The sequence below is a fragment of the Lonchura striata genome, chromosome 7 (genome assembly GCF_050655825.1).
Source record: "Lonchura striata isolate lonStrDom1 chromosome 7, ASM5065582v1, whole genome shotgun sequence".
In the NCBI taxonomy this organism is placed as follows: domain Eukaryota; kingdom Metazoa; phylum Chordata; class Aves; order Passeriformes; family Estrildidae; genus Lonchura; species Lonchura striata.
This window is the reverse complement of record NC_140709.1, coordinates 7,642,090-7,660,221: the sequence shown is the minus strand read 5'-3', so window position 1 is coordinate 7,660,221 and position 18,132 is coordinate 7,642,090. Positions and strand designations below refer to the sequence as shown.

Below are 18,132 nucleotides of genomic sequence, written 5' to 3'. Positions count from 1 at the left end.
CCTAATGAAAATCCAACTATCAGCTCTTTTTCATGACTTCACTTTTACAGTTTATTAATTTAATCTGAACAAGTAGCTTAAAACTTGTTAGCAAAAGTTTTAAATGCTTGAACTACTTCTAAGTGCCTTTTGCATTGTAGATATTTCCCAAAGATTTTTGATGTGTAGGTCTAGGGAAGAAAATAAGGGATTTTAGGGTCATGGGAAGAAAATGAGTATATGAATTTTTCTACATACATTTTGTATTTCATGTTTCTAGATTATAATGTGGGCAGAAGCTATAGCTAATGAAATATCTGTAATATTGATGACTTATTTTGTAATTTTAAATCAGTAGGTGGGAATTTTCTGGCCATAAATTTTGTGTGCATGAGGATACACACAAAAGAGCACAGTTCTCTTTAAGTACTGTGTTTTACCAAGATGTGTAACATACAGTATATTATATACATGAATTTTGACAACTCTATCCCCTGTGTGCAGACATGCTTTAAGTCTGGTTCTCTTACTATTTGCCAAGCTTTTATTTATTATTTTTTTAATTCACTAAATAAATTCTACTGGTAATAATTTAAATATCCTGCTTAACTGTATTTTTACTTATACTGATTCATTGCAGAGTGAACCTTTATATGTTCCTGTAAAGTTTCATGACTTGCCAACTGAAAAAAATGGCAGTAATAGTAGTGATGCAGAGAAAAGTGAGTAAAGACTTTTGGAATGCTGTAATGTTAGTTCTTTGGTGCAGGAGTTACTTTTCTCTTTGTTTAGTATAGCTGCTGTCATGTTGCAGGACGTGCTTCCCCTTCCTCCCCTCATCTTTTTTTTTTTTTTTTTTTTCCTTCTTTCTGAAATCTCTTATTGCATGAATTGCAATCTCATATATTTACTTTCAGGCAGAGAAAACATAGGCCTGTCGTTCAGTTTACCTTTCTTGGTCACTACAGATGCAGCCTATGTTTATCTCAAGGGACCAACTGGGTTCAGTTCTGAACTGGTTCTTTCCTTTTGGGCTTGTAAGACCAGCAGCAGTGAGTCAGCCTCTGGAAAAACAAGCTATTGTCATTTTTAGAGCAGGAGCAAAGCTGTCAAAGTAAGAATTTCAACAGTCTATGTGCATTCTGGTTTTATTTAAGCCTCACTATCATGTGATAGTACCTGAACAGGCCTAACTGTCCCAGAATTGTGGGAAGATTGTCTTCCAAACATCCAGTTAGCCAATCCTCAGCAGAGAGTTCCTGCTTATCAAAGGGAAGCTCTCTTAATTTCTACATGGCACACATCAGGGACCACTTTGGTAGGCTCTGCTTCCTGTGGCAACATGCACCAATCACTTCAGAATTGTTCCAGCTGCAGCCTTCCCTTTACTTTTTTTAGGAAATAAAGTATTGTTTCACGTTGATTCAAGCTAATATTTGCCTGTAGAGTTTAGTGTAATGTTTTCTTTACAGAGGAAGCTAATGATACTAAAATAACCTTCTAAATAAAACCTGATCCTAGTTTGCAAGATTAGTTAGAGACTGGATTTCAAAAAGGCAAGTGACTTTATGGTCTCTGCTAAGCTTTGAGGTCTGTTGGACTTTAATCTTCTAAATTAATCATTGTCCTTGCAGTTAGGTATAGTTGTGTGCAGGTTTTGCTTGTCTGGCTATTAAACAATTAAACACAATCTTATATATATAATGCTTTTCAAGATGGAATAATCCTGTCTAAAAATGTGTTGCTACCTTTTGTTGATATTTTTGACAGGGAGCAGGGGTGGTGTTTTTCAGTGAGGTTTTCATGGGTGGACAACTTACAGATTGAAAACAGTAATTAATTGTGCTTTGTCTTATTAGTGGCCTCCTGAATAACAAAATATTAGTTTAATAAATCATGATGGCATGTCTTCTAATTGTATAAGAACCTGTTATTTGTGTAGTATTGTAATCAATGGTGTGTTACGATATCATAGTTTTATTTGCGTATTGTGTTGGCTTAAAATGTTTAATAATAATATGAATATCTTTCTTTTTTTAATTTTTTTTTCCTTTTGTTTCCTTCTCTCAAGCACCCAAGAAGCCTCGTGTGAGGTTCAGTAACATCATGGAGATCCGGCAGCTCCCATCCAGCCATGCTTTGGAGGCAAAGCTGTCCCGCATGTCATATCCAACAGTGAAGGAGCAGGAATCCATCTTAAAAACTGTAGGAAAACTCACTGCAAGCCAAGTAGCAAAAATTAGCTTTTTCTTTTGCTTCGTGGTATGTGCTCCCTTCTTCCACAAAACTTAAGTATAAGATGCATTTAAAACTTGTATAATAATAGTGAATAAGTATTGAGATAACTTGTATTCTTTAAATCTTATTTTATAAATGTGCTATAAGAAGTAAAACTTTCCTTGTGCAAGATTTAATTATGGATTTGCTGGTGGATGCTGTTGCTGCATCATACCTCAGTTCTGGGGAGAGAAAGAGATTGCAGTGGCAGGATTTTTGAGACAGAAAAATGTAGAGGGCAGATCAGTGATACCTTTTCTAGAAGCACCTTCACTGATACTGCCAGATGGATTCTATGTGGTGAGGACTCATCATGGCTTTTCCTCAGGACGTAGAGCTATTTAAGCATTATTGTTATCATCATCATCATCAACAATAATACCACTGATGCATGTACCAGAAAATAGTGGTGTAATTTTTTCTGTGGTAGTGTCCTCATGTCCGAAACAAATCTTGTTTAGTCTGTTCATGGACACTTACTGGCATGTGCATGTATTTCTGCTTGGACTTTATGAATATTTCTACTAAGAGTAGAGAGTGGTTACTTCCCTTAGAATATATCTGAGATCTTACTAGTGAGATCTCAATCAAAAAGTAAGAAAACATGTGCCATTTTTTTTCCTTTTTGGAGGAATTAAGAAGTATTTTTTGGGCATTGAGCATGAGAGATGCTCGTTTTTAACAGTGGAGATATGTGCTGGTTTTAAGTTCTCTGAAAAACCTCATTAGGGTGACTTAATGTCACATATATTACTGAAATTTCTTTGCAGCCCTTGTGCAGTTATTATCTTAAAGCTCTCCAAAACAAGTCAAAAGTACCTTTAGTTACTGCAGACTAGCTATTATAATGTCATTTTAATTATTTTCAAGTTCTGAAGTATGTTATTTCATTATTCAATGTGTACTTGAATATGGTTCGTTTGAGCCAGTTCTAAGTTTGCTGCTGTCTTTTAATATGGTTTCCACTTTAATAGAAGTTGGAAGCCTCTTTAAGCTAAAAATTTAGTTCTGATTTTATTTTTAAATAACTGGAGTTGCTTTTTTTTAAGTAGGATTTTATTGCAGTGAGAAACTTAAGCTCTGTTGTTGCTACCCATATAATAACAAAATTATTTTTCTTTTTCCCCAGTGGTTCTTGGCAAATTTCTCATACCAAGAAGCTCTGTCAGATACCCAAGTGGCCATAGTTAATATCTTGTCATCAACCTCTGGTAAGTTTTATTTACACTACCTGAAGTGCATTACAACACTGTTTGTATCATAAAAATCTTGTTACAATGGATTTGTGTAACATTTTTGCTTGCGGATTTGACCTAAAGGCATTGAATATGTGTGTTTAGAAAGTTCCTTTTGCATTTGCAGAGGTTTTTTCAAGTACTTTCATATTTTGCCTGCTTCTTGTGTGTGTACTTCTGCAGCTACGTCTCTATATTAAAGGAATATATTTGCAGTATAATAACTTTGAAGCTGTGTAGTTTTCTGAGCAAACTACTGGAAAAACTTGATTGTATAAACTCCTCTGAATTTCTCTTGCAGGGCTTTTTACATTAATCTTAGCTGCAGTCTTTCCCAGTAACAGTGGAGATCGCTTTACCCTGTCCAAATTATTAGCTGTTATTTTAAGGTAAGATAATGAGAGGGAACATTTGCTCCAAAACTCCCTGGTACAGTGAGAGGACAACTGTACCTGCTGGACCTGTGTTATCTGTGACAATAAATGATACCCATCACTTTTCCTTGTTTCACAGTTGAATTGAGCAACTGAATTAAGGATTCTTAAATGCTTTGTATCATGAACCATTTCCAAATCTCATTCTCCTGTAGGAAATTAATTTCTGTTGGAAATAGATACATTTATTTTCTTGTTGTTCATTTGTGGTTTGTTTTATTTTTGTGTAATAGTCAAAAAGTTTGACACTCAGTGTTTTCAGCCTCTTTCATTAAATGCCTGCTGCATTGTTCTAGGAAATTAAAAGTAGCATTTGTTGGTTTAAATTTGGGATTATGTCTTAGCAGTTGAAAACTTTTGTCTTTGCAGAAGTGGGTTTTGGTTAACTAAAAATGTCTAAAGATAGAATTGTGTATTTGTTTTTCTCTTATCTGTTTTTGCAAAGAAGTTCCTGAGTTCAAGCAACATTTTGCATTTCTTCTTTTTTTTTTTTTTTTTTTTTTTTGCTAGCATTGGTGGTGTGGTACTTGTTAACCTTTCTGGATCTGAAAAATCTGCTGGAAAAGATACAATAGGTATTTACTTATGGGTTTTATTTCTGGAATATGCAGTGATCAGTACCATCTTCTGACAGTACCAAGTAGTCATATAGCAAGCTCTGTATCTCTTATTCATGTAACATTTCACAATCTGGCTTTATAGTTTAAACTTCTAAAACTTGCCATTTTAGATAAATTTCCATCCTATGTGTATATTGGGAAAGTATTTCTATTTTGGAGCTTTCTCCCTTTTCCCATGTTTTCCATTTAGTAATGGATTCTGTAATCAGTGGAAGTTTAGGAGAGTTGATCCTGCTGTCATAACATGTTTGGCATATCTCAAATAAGTATTTTTTCCATTTTTCCAGGTTCCATTTGGTCTCTTGTAGGAGCAATGCTGTACGCTGTCTACATAGTAATGATAAAAAGGAAAGTAGATAGAGAAGATAAACTTGACATACCAATGTTCTTTGGTAAGACCGAAAGTAACTCGGTTGAAAGTTTTAATTCACTGTGTGATTAAATGATATGCTTTCAGGCACTGAACTGTGTCTGAGTGGTAAAGGGGCTCAGAAAAGCCAAGGAAGAGAAAGCCTCTTACTCCCATGGTTGTGAGTCCTTTAGAGACTGGTTGTGTGAATTGTTTCTTGTTTAGAGCCTTAACAATGAGAGGAACTTCCCGTAGGTATGCAGACAGCCCCACTGACTTAATGAGATTTCTAGTTTTTATTTTCTTTTCAATTTCAAACCTGTAAATATCTGATGCAAATTTAGTTTGTGAATTTCAGGTTAAATTTCTTACATTTGTTTCCTTTGAAAGATTTAAAATATTGTTTCATGACTGCTTTTCTATATGCATATTGTCAAAATAACAGATTTTAGCTGATATTTTAGTTATGCTGAAGAAAATTTATTATGATTTATTTAATACTGTTTTTCTATCCAGGTTTTGTAGGACTGTTTAATCTGTTGCTGCTGTGGCCAGGGTTCTTCCTGCTTCACTATACTGGGTTTGAAGCATTTGAGTTTCCCAACAAACTGATATGGATGTGCATTGTCATAAATGGCCTTATTGGAACAGTTTTGTCAGAGTTTCTCTGGCTGTGGTATGTACTTCATACATTGAATAGATTTCACATTAATTATCTTTCCTATGCTGAGATGTAAAATTTTCTTGGTTGGGCTTTGTGCCTTTTCCTTTTTCCTTGTTTTTCTACCTACACCTGCAGTTTTAGCATTGTGTCACAATGTCCTGTTAAGACGACAGCTAACTTTAAAAAGTAGCTGATGTGTGCTTGTAGTAATTAAAATACTGTGTTTAGCTTATTGCAGAATTAACATTTGAGACAAAGAGACTTTTTGCTACAGAGCTGCAGTAGCAAAAGAAGACTATGAATTCTGTTGTAACAGTTGTGTCACAATTGTGCAACAAAAGATGAAGGTGGAGTAGATGGAGTTCCACCAAAACCTTTTGGGTTTTTTAGGGGGTGTAGATTTCTGTTTGCTTTTTCAAGTGTAAAGTTATGTATGAATTTTAATGATTTTTTTTGCTTATTGGCAAACTTTGACACCAGTCCTAGGTGTAAATGCATTGTAGCATATGTTCCTTTGCAATTGAACTGGTTTCTTGATAGAATATTTTTGTGATTATATCTAATCTGTAACATTAAACTCAGCTCAGTATCAATGTAAAGTTAAGTGTAATTTTAACATAGACAAAATAACAAACGCATAAACACCCCCAAACCTCAAACATTGTCTCTTGTCCCAAAATCAAGTACTAGTATAGGGTTTAGTACATGGGTGTGCAGAGACTTTTTTACATACATGATATTTGTTTAATTACTCAGAATTATATTCCAGTCAAGTTAAGAGCTAGTGTTACCTTCAGTTCCTTTTCCCTAGAGTGTTGGATTGGGACTAATTACAGAGTTTGTGCTGATATCACTCTTTACCAGTCCAGTGTGCCACTAGTATAGCCTTCTTTGCTTTTTTTGGAAGTAAATAATATAATTTAACCTATTTACTCCACCCAAGCACATGTTACGAACTAAATAATGTATGGATAGATGTGACCCTTTGTTGTTTTTGTTTTTTTTTTTTTAACCTGCTGATAAATTTTTATTGGATTCTGTACCATTTATTCATTTATAGTTTTCTGTGGACAGGTTGGTTGTAACTCAGAAGCAGTCTCTTATGCTGTAGAGAATCATGGTATGGAAACAAAATGCATATTTTTCTAGATGAAGTTAGTACATGTGAAATAGGAAAATTTTCATCATCTCAACAGATTGGTATTTGAATTAAACTTCAGCCCAGAAGACATCCATTGCCTAGTTAAGAATTCTATGCTCTTTCACAGATTTATGATGGAATGTGATGGTGTGAGTTAATTTTTGATTATTAAACAATAACTAAGACTTTCTTCCTCATTTGATGTATTACTTTGGTTGTCTTTTAAGTATGACCTCATTATTATAATTATTATTTATTGTCATTAAATTGTGTAATTGTTATGATTTTACTGTCTTTTAGGGGCTGCTTTCTTACCTCATCACTGATAGGCACACTTGCCCTAAGCCTTACAATACCTCTGTCCATAATAGCTGACATGTGCATGCAAAAGGTAAGGCACTACTAAATTTTGATCATTGTTTATAGAATTTGTTCTAATTAAATTCTTTTAGGCTTGGTGTATTTGGTACAAAAAATTAGTCAAGTTTTGCACTTGGAATGTTTACAGCCAAAAAGAGGCTTTGCTGTTCAGTGTTTTTGCAAGGCAAAGTGTCTATGTGCAAATATATTGGTAGAGCTGTATATATATAGTTACATATATCAATTTATGAAAATGCTAGATTATCTTCTGAAGTGATTTATCTAAACTTTCCTCTGGGATGCACTGAAAAATGGACTATACTTTTCTAATTCCCAGTAAACAGCCTAATCTCTAGACTGTTTATTCTGAATAAACACAGAGTCCAGATCTTGTACAATTAATTTATTCTTCATGTACTAATGCAGCATGGAGGCATTTCAAATAGCAGAAACATCTCCCAAGCTCTGTTGGATGACTTTCAGCTGATGTTGGTAACAAAAGGGCAAATTTTTAACTCATGTTGTAGGACATAAAATCGTTCTGTCTTGCATTTTAGAAAATAAATTACTAGTATTAAAAGCACAAGTGAGGGACCCTGATTAAAGGCAAGGTCCTGCAGACTTGGAGGTTTTATGCACAGGTGTATTTGTGCAAGTCTCTCATACAGACATCAGACTGTCCTAAGCCAAGCCCTGTGCCCTGAAGTCTCAGGTGTCCACATCTCAGGTAACCCGACAAAAATTTTAGCTGCCCTGCCTTTGGCCGGCCTTGTTTTTACTTAAAAGAACCCTGCACAAGAATGCCACTGGCATGCCAATAATCATGGAATCACAGAATGTGCTGAGCTGGAAGGGCACCTGTCAGGCTTACCCAGTCCAGATCCTGGCCCTGCACAGGACACCCCAAGAATAGCACCATGTAATGTAAAGATTAATATACCAATAAGTGCAGCCTGCATATGACTGTCAAATGGCATGGTAGTTATAGAATATTCATAATTACTAACTTTCTGGGTATTTATTTTTCTGGGTGTAATTTTCTAACATAAATCTGAATCTTAGGAAATTGCAACCAGGTTTGTTATGACTGATTCCTTTTGGCAACTTAACGCGTTCAGAATTGCATTGGAAATCAGTTGGGAAATGCAGGGCTTAACAATTGCAATTGATGAGGTCTTTGAGGAGGATCATCAGTGTCAGGTGCTGAATGTTTTCTCCAAAGTCTTCGGTTTTGGATCTTGTCTCCACACGGGGGGGCTGTGCCCACGGCTCATGGCCCTGTCCTCCTGAAAGGCAGGTCCCAGGCTCTCCCTGTCCTTGTGCCCTTGGTTTGGAGTTACAGAACCATGGAATGGTTTGGGTTGGAGTGGACTTTAAAGGTCATTGCTTTCCAATCTATGGAATGCCTGGGAGACTTTCTCCTTGGCACCAGAAACAGAACTAAAAACCTAAACCCGAGACTATTTGTAAATAGCAGTTTTCATTCAGCTCCCAGTGCAAACAGAATGTTCCATTGTTAAGAATGGATCAGTGGGAACAGGTTATGCATTTCTTAGAAGAAGCAGTAATGATAGAAATTGTACAAAATAACTCACACTGTTTAAAATAACTCAAACTGCATCTCAAACTTACAATAATAATCATTCCAAATACACAGAATGTAAATTCTTTTTTGAGCTATCAAGTGAATGATGTTTGTGTTTCAATTCCAGGTGCAGTTTTCCTGGTTATTTTTTGCAGGAGCGGTACCAGTATTTTTTTCATTTTTCATTGCAACTCTCTTGTGTCACTATAACAACTGGGATCCAGTGATGGTGGGAATCAGAAGAATTTTTGCCTTTATTTGTAGAAAACATCGAATTCAGAGGTAGAGAGTCACAAGCTAGAATCCTGTCGCTTTAGCCTTTCTAGTATCCTTTCCAATATCCTATAATCCTGCAGTATTTTATAAGCCACAGTACTCATACTCTGTTTATTTTCACCTGATTTTATATTCAGGTGCACTGATTTCTTAATAGCAGTAGTTACTAATCCATTCATACAATTAACCTATGTAATGCTCAGAAAATGGAAAGATGTGAAGTTTGTTTACTTTTTTTTTAAAGTTTTAAAAGTTTTTTTAAAAGTTTCCTAGTGGTTGTCACGATTTTTCCCTTGATGCATCTGTAATAATTTCTGTACCCAGCACATGCAATGAAAATTGTACAAACTTGAGTACACTTGATAAATTTAAGAGTATTTGCATGGTTTTAATGGCTGAAGTTCAAACAGCTGCATACTTGGTGCCTATGCTGGCTTCATAACAATCAATTTAATATTACTGTATGACTTTAAATAAATGTGTTTCTTTTAAGAATGCCAGAAGAAAGTGAGCAGTGTGAAAGCCTCATCCCTATGCATAGTGTTTCACAGGATGGAGATGGCTGCTGTTCATAGTCAAAAGGTAAACCTTTAATAAACCTCAAACAATGCACAGAAAGGTGAGGATTTGTTTTCATGGTGGTATTTGTGTTGTGCAAGGACTCATTTTTATAGAGCATGCTGTCAGTCTTATTCTGTATTGATGGATAGACTTTTCAAGTCTATCTTCAAAGTTATTATTACTACTTGTTGCCAAGCGTTATTCTCACAGTTCTCAGTCAGTGGTTTTGAAATGTAGTTTTTTACTAAAGAGTATTACAAAATTCTTCCAAAACTGGATGTGAGTCAGTACACCAGAAGAGCCATACAACTTCTTGGCTTGGGTGATTTGTTTGGTAGAGATCTGAAGTAATTAATTCACTCTTCAGTGCTGTTGGGGTCTCAGTTTGGGCTGCTGCAGCTCATGAAAAACACCAACCATTCAGGGATGTTTTAAGATTACCAGACTTCATCATTATGGGTCCAGAAAGTGGAAAGGAGCCCTTGTGTTTGTGGATGACAAGAATAAGTTGGTAAATTCCATTAAGTATTAGCCTAAATACTTCTCATTGTAAGCATAGGGAAAATAGACTATAATAGCTAAAGAGTTTGCAAAATATCCCACTTCTAAGAGGAGGTTGCACAAGTCTCTAAAAGGAGCATTAAATGGTTTGTCAGTACTAGCTTGGAGCATTAAAGCAGACAAAGTTTAGAACTCTCCTAGCCCTGTGCTTCAGGGTTTTCAATAATATGTGCAGAATTACATGAGAAGTATATTTTCATTTTGCAATGTTTTTTAAATCTAATAATGAAACTAAAAATATTCTAACCAAAACAGTAATTGTAAAGTAGGAAGGCATGGAGTTTTTTGCTTTGTTAGTAAGATGGAAACAAATACTTATGGTAATTTCTCTTTTGTAATCCTGAGTTATGTACCACTGATAATTTTTTTCTTCTTCTTAGTTTAAAAATGGAATGATGCCCAGCGAAGAGACAATCTTCTGGAAAAGTCCCTAAGGAGTCATGTTTCAGTGCCTATTCTGAATTTGTAGTAAAAATAAGAAGTTTCAGTTCTTTTGAAACTCTAAACTTTTTCTCTTTCTTGCTTTCATCTGATTTTATAAATGAACAGATCTACTACATGCCTGTCACCATAGGAGTCTTAGTCCATCTGAGCAACCAACCTGCCTTATAACACTTAACCTGGTGACATTACTTGACAAAATCAAGAAAGCAAATGCTGTTAAGTGATTTCTTTCTTTTTTTTAAGTCACAATTTTGTTAAATGCTGGACAATATTATTTTTAAAAGATACTCTAAAGTGGGTTATGTAAATAAGTTTGCAGGTCATCAAGTCTTACAGGCTTTCAGATGAAAAGCTAAAGAGATATGTTACCTGTAGTAGGTACAAATTAAATTTTTTATGTTGTATAAACTATTTGCATATTAATAGATGAAAATGGAAAAGTAATTTATTAAGAGCATTCCTATAATTAATTGAGGCAGGATCTTTGTATGGTCCTGGAACACTACATATAGAATGTCCTAGGCCATTTTGAGTAGCCTTGTAATGGCACTGGGTGCTGATGTTTAAAAATAAAAAAACCACCCAACAATTAGGAATGCTTAAAATTTCAGTGAATGGTAAAATATTATTGGGGATACATTCTTATACCATCTTGACCATTCTCAATCCCAGTTGTCTATCAGATATGAAAATTTTCAGGTGTAGCTGCCACATTGTGAAAGAGATCAAATGAACAGTGAAAGTTTTCAGTCACTGGGTTGGCACTACACTGATCTGCTAAGCAATATGAAGAGGAAAGGTCTTTGCATTTTTTTTTTTTCCCCCAGCTGTATTAATAAATTTATTCTAAAACTGATAATTATCTTTCTTCCACTGCAGTGTTTAATCCTTTTGAATCCAGAGAAGCTATTATAATTATATTCAGGAATATTTGAAATTAGTCAATGCCATTTTTCAGCTCCTGGCCTATGAGACATTTAGATCAAAGTTAATTTTGGCTTTTGATGGATTTGAGGTTTTTATAATGAATGTAAGATGGATTTTTAGCCAGCAGTATTTTCTTCCACATAACAAGGTTATTAATAATGTAGGGTATTTCTACTGTCCCTCCACACAAATACAGAAGGGTTCGTAGCAGAAATGCCTCTTCATGTTTTGGTACTCAGTAATGATCCTTCCAAAAGCAATTTTGGTGTTTTGGTAATAAAACTATTATTTAAGAGGGAATGCAGTAAAGCAGCATGCTTAAGCTCTACATTTATGGAAGAATTTGAGCCAGCAGCTGGAATTAATACAAGAACTGTGTGTAGAGTAGGAAGACAAAATGAACCTGGGGCTATTCAGTTCAAGTATTTAACCTTTATCAAGTTTTTCCTTCTTGTTTTTAATACTGGATTGCACTACAAACTTTGGTAATCTGAGGCATCTCTTTAAGATGAGATAGTAAGTCCTTCTTGGACCCTAAACAAGAATTAAAATAAAACCAACCACAAAAAAAAAAAAAAAATCACAAACCCAAAAGAGACAAGAAGGTCAATTTAATTTCACAGTTAAATTTCCAAACCCCACAAGCAGAGAGATCGAAAATGCAGTATGTTGAAATGATTTTATTCTGGTAGAATTTTCAGGCATTTTTTGATTGGTGGAGTTTCCTTAGGTTTTGGATTTGTCCTTCAAAATTAAGACAAATTTAGAGGATGTTTGCTTTAATTTTTTTTCAAGAAGTATTGTTAATGCCTACTCACAATAAAAGTCTATTTTCAGTTTATTAAATGTTTCAATGAGATCCTACAGAATATTTAATACTAGACTTTAACTCCAAATTTGAATTAGCTGGAACTTGTGGCATCAGTGCACTAAGCCTGGGAAAACTGAGTTTGCTTTCAGATGGGCAATGACAGTATTTGTAGCAAAATTTTTATGACTGTTTTTTGCAATTGGTCATGCAAACTGGATTGGATCTGTAATGCCAAATATGCAGTTGTTATTTATATTTGCCCTTATGTTCATGGCTTAAAGTCAAAGATCATCATAGCCTCCCATGTATATGACTATTAATTTTCATTATTCGTTAGTTTGAGAAGTTAAGAAAAGAAGTACTAAGAGAATATTCTTCTCTCTCTGACCCCAGGAATGTTGAAGAACATTCAGTAAATTCAAAGTCAGGGCTTTCCAAATGTTCTTCACAAAAATGTAGGTTTTTTTTTAATAAGATATGAAATATTTTTATCTTGTGGCACTAGGTAGCTTAAGCTGTGTTTTTGCATTAAATTACAGTTCTATAAATAGTAGGAACAAAACAAATTGTCCTTGCTGAAAGGATTTTTAAACAGTGAAGCCCCTGTAATTAGAGGAAGCATGTTACACTTTTAATTACAGAAGCTATGACATATAACATTGTTCCTGCATTTAATAGAATGTGATGGAGTTTTTTCTACAAAACCTTGTGATTTTTAGTACAATGATATTTTATAAATATAAATGTCTGATTTGAAATGTAAATTACATAGCTCTCTAATGGATGTTTGGTAAATGCACAAGAGATTTAGCTTTGATTCTCAGGTACCTCGGACACAATGGAGACATGCTGGGTTTTTCTTCCCCATGACACAACTGGAATGTGAAGGAGCTCTCTCATGAATGCTTTACCTCTGTGTGGTAGGGTATATTGTCATTGCTCTTCCTGTTTCAATTTGGGGATAGCTTCATTCTGACTTCTTGTAGGAACCACATATGCTTTAGTAAAATAATGTTGAGCATTTCTTTGATTGTCACTCAATGGTTAAGGAACAGTGATTCCCCAGGCCTGCAGGATGGGGAATGAATACTATTTGTTGCTCTGTCAAACAGTTGAACTAATTCCTGTAATCCTTTGAGGCAACCAACAATTTCTTCTGTGTGCAATTGAGGTTTTGGGGCTGTTTGGTTTTTATAGATGAAGGAAATTATGATAATTTGCCAAAAGCTTACAGAGCATACCTTTGCTTTTAGGGGCTTGGTGAGTCTTGCCTAGTTTGATAAGCAATGTGTTGCACTTCAAAGGCAGAAAAGGATTTCAGTTTTTGTGTTCCTTACAAGGGGCTGCTGCAGATGTAGTGCTGGTTCAGCAAGGGATGGAAATGCCACATCTGTAACAAAGTCTGGGGCACATGAATGCTCCTGAAGGCACTGAGGGCTTGCTCTTTGGCTTTCCCAGTCTTCACTGCATCCTGCTCCTTGGCTTCTGGCCTCTGAGAGTGGCTGTAAGGGGTAGGGGCTGTAGGACAGGACTGGTCTGGCTGTGTAGCGACTGCACACAGACTCAGAAGCAGGAGGCTGTTGTTCAGCCCAGGCAACTGCAGATGATCCTTGGTCTACTCATGGCAGTCCTCCTTGGAATGTACTAACAAAACCAGGAGGGCCTGCAAATTGCTTTTCTTGGTGTGTGCTGCTGTATTTTGTCATTCCTGTCACAATACTCTTGCCTAGGTATTGCTGTTCACAGCTGTGATGGCTTTAAATAAGGTGGCAAAACGATTTCTTTGTAATTCTTGGCTCCATTTCTCTTAATGTTGAATGTTGTCTTTCCTATTCCCTACTGAAGATCCTCCTGGCTTAGGGGAATTATGTTACTCAGCTAAACTGAGCTAGCAGGGAAAACCAGTTAAATTTTGGAGATAGGCTGAGTTTATGAATTTCATATGGAATTTGAACTTTGAATTTTGTATGGAAATAGACCTCAGAAGGGCAGAGTGTAGATCAAGTGGAGAACTGGCATGCTTAAAAATCAAGAAACAAACTGATGTTAATATCAGTGTTGGGTTATATGGCTTACTGTAGGATGGTACTTTGAATCAGTTTCCTTTACTTGGCATAAGTTTTGAGTTAGTTACCATTTCTCTTCTGGCTGTCACATGTAGCCTGTGATTTAATAGGTATAAGTCTAGTAGCATTCATGTGATTCATAAACTGTTATGCATTTTTCCCTGTCTAATCCACGATTTCATTAATGTTGTATTTTTTTTTTTTTTTTTGCATTGTCATTTCAGGGCATGATTTCTCAGGGAAATATGGATGATAGCATATGTTGTCAAAGCCAATAACTAATTCCTGCTTTTAAAATCCCTACAAACATTTCCAGGTTTCACTCAAACATTTCACATCATGTAACTTCCATGTTGAATTTTTTTAGGCTTATCAGGTAAATCACTATGAGAATGTTAAGATCATTTAAAGATGTCAATAAAATTTACTCTGCCCAACACTTTAGAATGGATGTTTCTCCAAAAAGTAACAATGTGATGAAATGTGTGTGATTTTCTATTTAATTGTCCTCTTCACCATAGAAATGAATAGTTGCTCTGCTGATTTTGAAGCTGCACTTCTGACCTGACAGTGACATTAACTTTCAGGGTTAGGCAGTGCTGTAGTAATACATAATCTGATTCTGGGATAGATCAGTATAAATCTCTAACATAAATATATTAATTTATATCATTAAATTTTTAAAAAGTCTCATCACTTTGGGGGATATTTTTGTTTGTTTTTCCAGTAAAGTTACTTTGTCCAGAATGGGAGCTGATCCAAAGCCCACAAGAGTCATAGACAGCATTAATAAAGTAAAACTTTATTGAAAAGAACTCTGCAGTCAGGTTGACCTTTATGCCGTTGCAGTATTTCTGTCTGCAGCATGTAATTGGAATGGTTTGCTTTAAGGCCTCAGTAATAAAAATGGAGGGTAAGGATAGTAAACACACTACTGTTACTGATCACAAAAGCTATTTCCACCTAGCCAGTATGCAGCTTAATTATTTGGAAGGTGAATTTGTCTTGCCACATGACTTTTGTTTAAAATCAGCAGCATGAGAAATATTAACCCCTGCACTTTGCTGTATATTTCTTTTGTCCACGAGAACGTGATCATAGTCATCAGCCTTGAGCATCAGCTTCCTCTTGATGATTTCTGCTTTGACATTTCCATTTCCATGCCCTGTTGCATTCATTGCAAAGTGAATTTCCTCTCTAGCTAAAGCCAGTGTAATTGTATTTTGACTGCCCAGTCCTCTGTGGTGTTAGAAATCTGACATAAAACGTAAATCTGACATGTAATGTGACTACTTAGAGATCTATGTTCTCACTCTTGTCATTACATCTGGTGTTAGTAGGTAACCAGACTTTTTTGGATATGCCTGTCGTGATGTGGAATGCATCCAGAATTCCATCTGACTTTCACTTTCTACTTTTAAAAAGCATAAAGGGCTTTTCTCTGAGGATTTTTGTAGAAAGCAGCTGTTTAGTTCTACAAGTTCAGAGTCCTTTAACTGCTCCTCAATTTATGAAGTTGCATCTAATATTCCCTTTCTTTTATTAATGAACTTCATAAGGTTTTTTCAGGAAAGGTGCACAAATTTTCTTTATGTTTCACAGAAGAAATATGACTGGATACTGAAATGGCTCCAGAAATAAAAATTTGGGGCTGTTCATTCTATAGTTCTTTGCATATGTTCCTGATTTTTTTTACTGTTTTTAAGAAACCCTACCAAATAAAACCAATGAAGCCTCCATACTTATCAAGCTGAGGGAAATTAGTCATTTAGCACAGAACTAACTTTATTTTATGCAAATGTATTTTTATCAATGATACCAGTCAATTTGTTACTGATGTGGCCAGTTCACAAGTCTTCCTTTTCTATGTCACAGGTGATGCTTCTCTTTTACCAAAATCTGACCTCTTGCATACCAGTTAAGTTGGTTCTACTGCCAGAATGAGTAATACCTAAAACATTTTAGAATCTACTTTTTCCTCTAGCTAGGTAAGAACAGCAGGGGCTTTCCAACCGATGCCACTTTCCTATTGAAGAAGAAAAAACAAAACTAAAAAAATTTAAGACAGAAATGTTAATAGAAAAATCAGGAATATTAGTAGGGAAGTAGGAAGCATATGCTGTAAAATCACTGGGGTAATTTCTTGCATAGCCCAATTCTGCATAGGAATTGCTTGGCAGTAGTTTATTGGTCTATGGTTGAGTATTTTAAATAGTCATTTCATATTGAAGCTGAAGGCTTAAGTTAAGCCCTGTGATTGTTTAAAAAAAAAAATAATGGAAAAAGTTATAATTGGAGACTTAGGAGGTACTTTCTGTTTGTGGTTTGGTGTTTTTGAAGCCCATCCAATGCAGTTATAAAGAAATGCTCTGTCAATTGGCACTCATGAGAGGCTGGTTACACAAGGCCACATGGAAAGTACAGCCAGGTGTGGAGCTGACATTACCTGAATGCAGTTAGAGAAATGTACTAAGTATGAGGTACAGCTTCAGCATTATAGAGCTGAAGGGGCATTTGTAATGATTTAAAATTCGTGTAAAGTCTCTTTGGAGTAGATATTAGTAAAACAAAATTGGTTTTGAAACCTTGAGTTATGAAACCCCTGAAATATGAGTGCATTAAAAAATGCACAAAACCAGTTGTAGTTTTGGTGGTTGTTCTGGTGCTTCATTTTGTACTGAGTTTCAGGGAATTCTCAGTTACACTATTCAAGTGGAAGCTGCTTTAACTGAAGAGCTTTCACCTGAAGAAAACTTTTTTTCTCCTGAAGTCTGTACAGTTTGCTGATAATTCCGATGTTCTGGGAGCAGAGCAAGTTCCAGATATCCAAGTATCCTCTATGAAACATCTTTATGCATCATCTTTTAACCATTTTCCTTAGTGAAAGCAGAACGTGAATTGCTGATGTGTATTGCATTTGCACTTGAAAACCTGATTTCAGAGTGTGTTAAACCTTGATCTATTTTTGATAAAAAAGAAATGTAGCATTTTAATCTGATTTCCATTTAATGGCAAGGATATTCATGCAGAGAAAAACATATATCAGGGTTTGATGCAGTGATTTTTAAGCCAAGAAAACAGCAGGATGGCAGTAGTAAATCTGAAATGGAGATCCATATCTCTTCAGAAACTCTGGTTTCCTCCTGCCCTCTTTATACCAAATTGTGTCTCCATTATTCCAGGATAATACAGCTGAAGCAAGAACCAGAGCTTTTACCCTTTGTTCTCTAAAAGTGAACACTGGCTTTTGCCTGGGGATATTTGTCCTGTCACTTCATTTTCTGATGGGAGGTCAGTTAAAAAATAGAGAATAAGTATTTTTAATTAAAATCAGATTTAAGCTATTAGTTATTTTGAAATTCTCTATATTAGTAGAGATCTAATGAATGGAAATTGAAGTCCTTTATTGCATATACTGAACAGTGCTTATATATTTTTAACAAAACCAGTATATAGATGAATATTTGAAACATGCATGAAGTTGCAGATTGGAAAATTGTTTTTATGTTAAAAGGTTTATAAATTGAAATTCTTAATATCTAGTACCAAAACCCTATAAAAGGGCTAATAAAAAGAAAATGTAATGTATTCTGATTAACAGCCTGTGTAATACAATCAATGGGTGTGATGTTTTTGTTCTGTATTATATTTATTATGTGTAAGTAAACAATAAAGATTATAAATCTTATTTTCTTAACAGGAATTGGTATTTGTTTGGGGTTACTGCTTAACGTGTTTTATATTATCATTTAGGAAAAAATGGTCACTAGGGCTGGGATTAAAAGGGAGATTTGGGATGTGTGGTGTTACCTGAATTCAGCCAGGCTGTGGAAGGCTGTAAT

General features: G+C 35.2%; 1 protein-coding gene across 8 annotated transcripts in view; it reads left to right on the top strand.

Moving 5' to 3' along the window:
* SLC35F5 (solute carrier family 35 member F5) overlaps positions 1-17,993 on the top strand; it is a 30,421-nt gene extending 12,428 nt beyond the window's left edge. For all 8 annotated transcript variants that reach the window (XM_077784920.2, XM_085584147.1, XM_085584149.1 and 5 more), the window contains exons 7-17: positions 620-701; positions 2,051-2,241; positions 3,386-3,467; positions 3,793-3,880; positions 4,436-4,500; positions 4,833-4,937; positions 5,411-5,570; positions 7,000-7,090; positions 8,772-8,926; positions 9,414-9,502; positions 10,423-17,993. In XM_077784920.2, coding sequence (XP_077641046.1) covers positions 620-701; positions 2,051-2,241; positions 3,386-3,467; positions 3,793-3,880; positions 4,436-4,500; positions 4,833-4,937; positions 5,411-5,570; positions 7,000-7,090; positions 8,772-8,926; positions 9,414-9,495 — 1,101 coding nt within the window. In that variant the 3' untranslated portion in view covers positions 9,496-9,502; positions 10,423-17,993. The remainder of the gene's footprint in view (positions 1-619; positions 702-2,050; positions 2,242-3,385; positions 3,468-3,792; positions 3,881-4,435; positions 4,501-4,832; positions 4,938-5,410; positions 5,571-6,999; positions 7,091-8,771; positions 8,927-9,413; positions 9,503-10,422) is intronic.
* Positions 17,994-18,132: the final 139 nt, after the last annotated feature.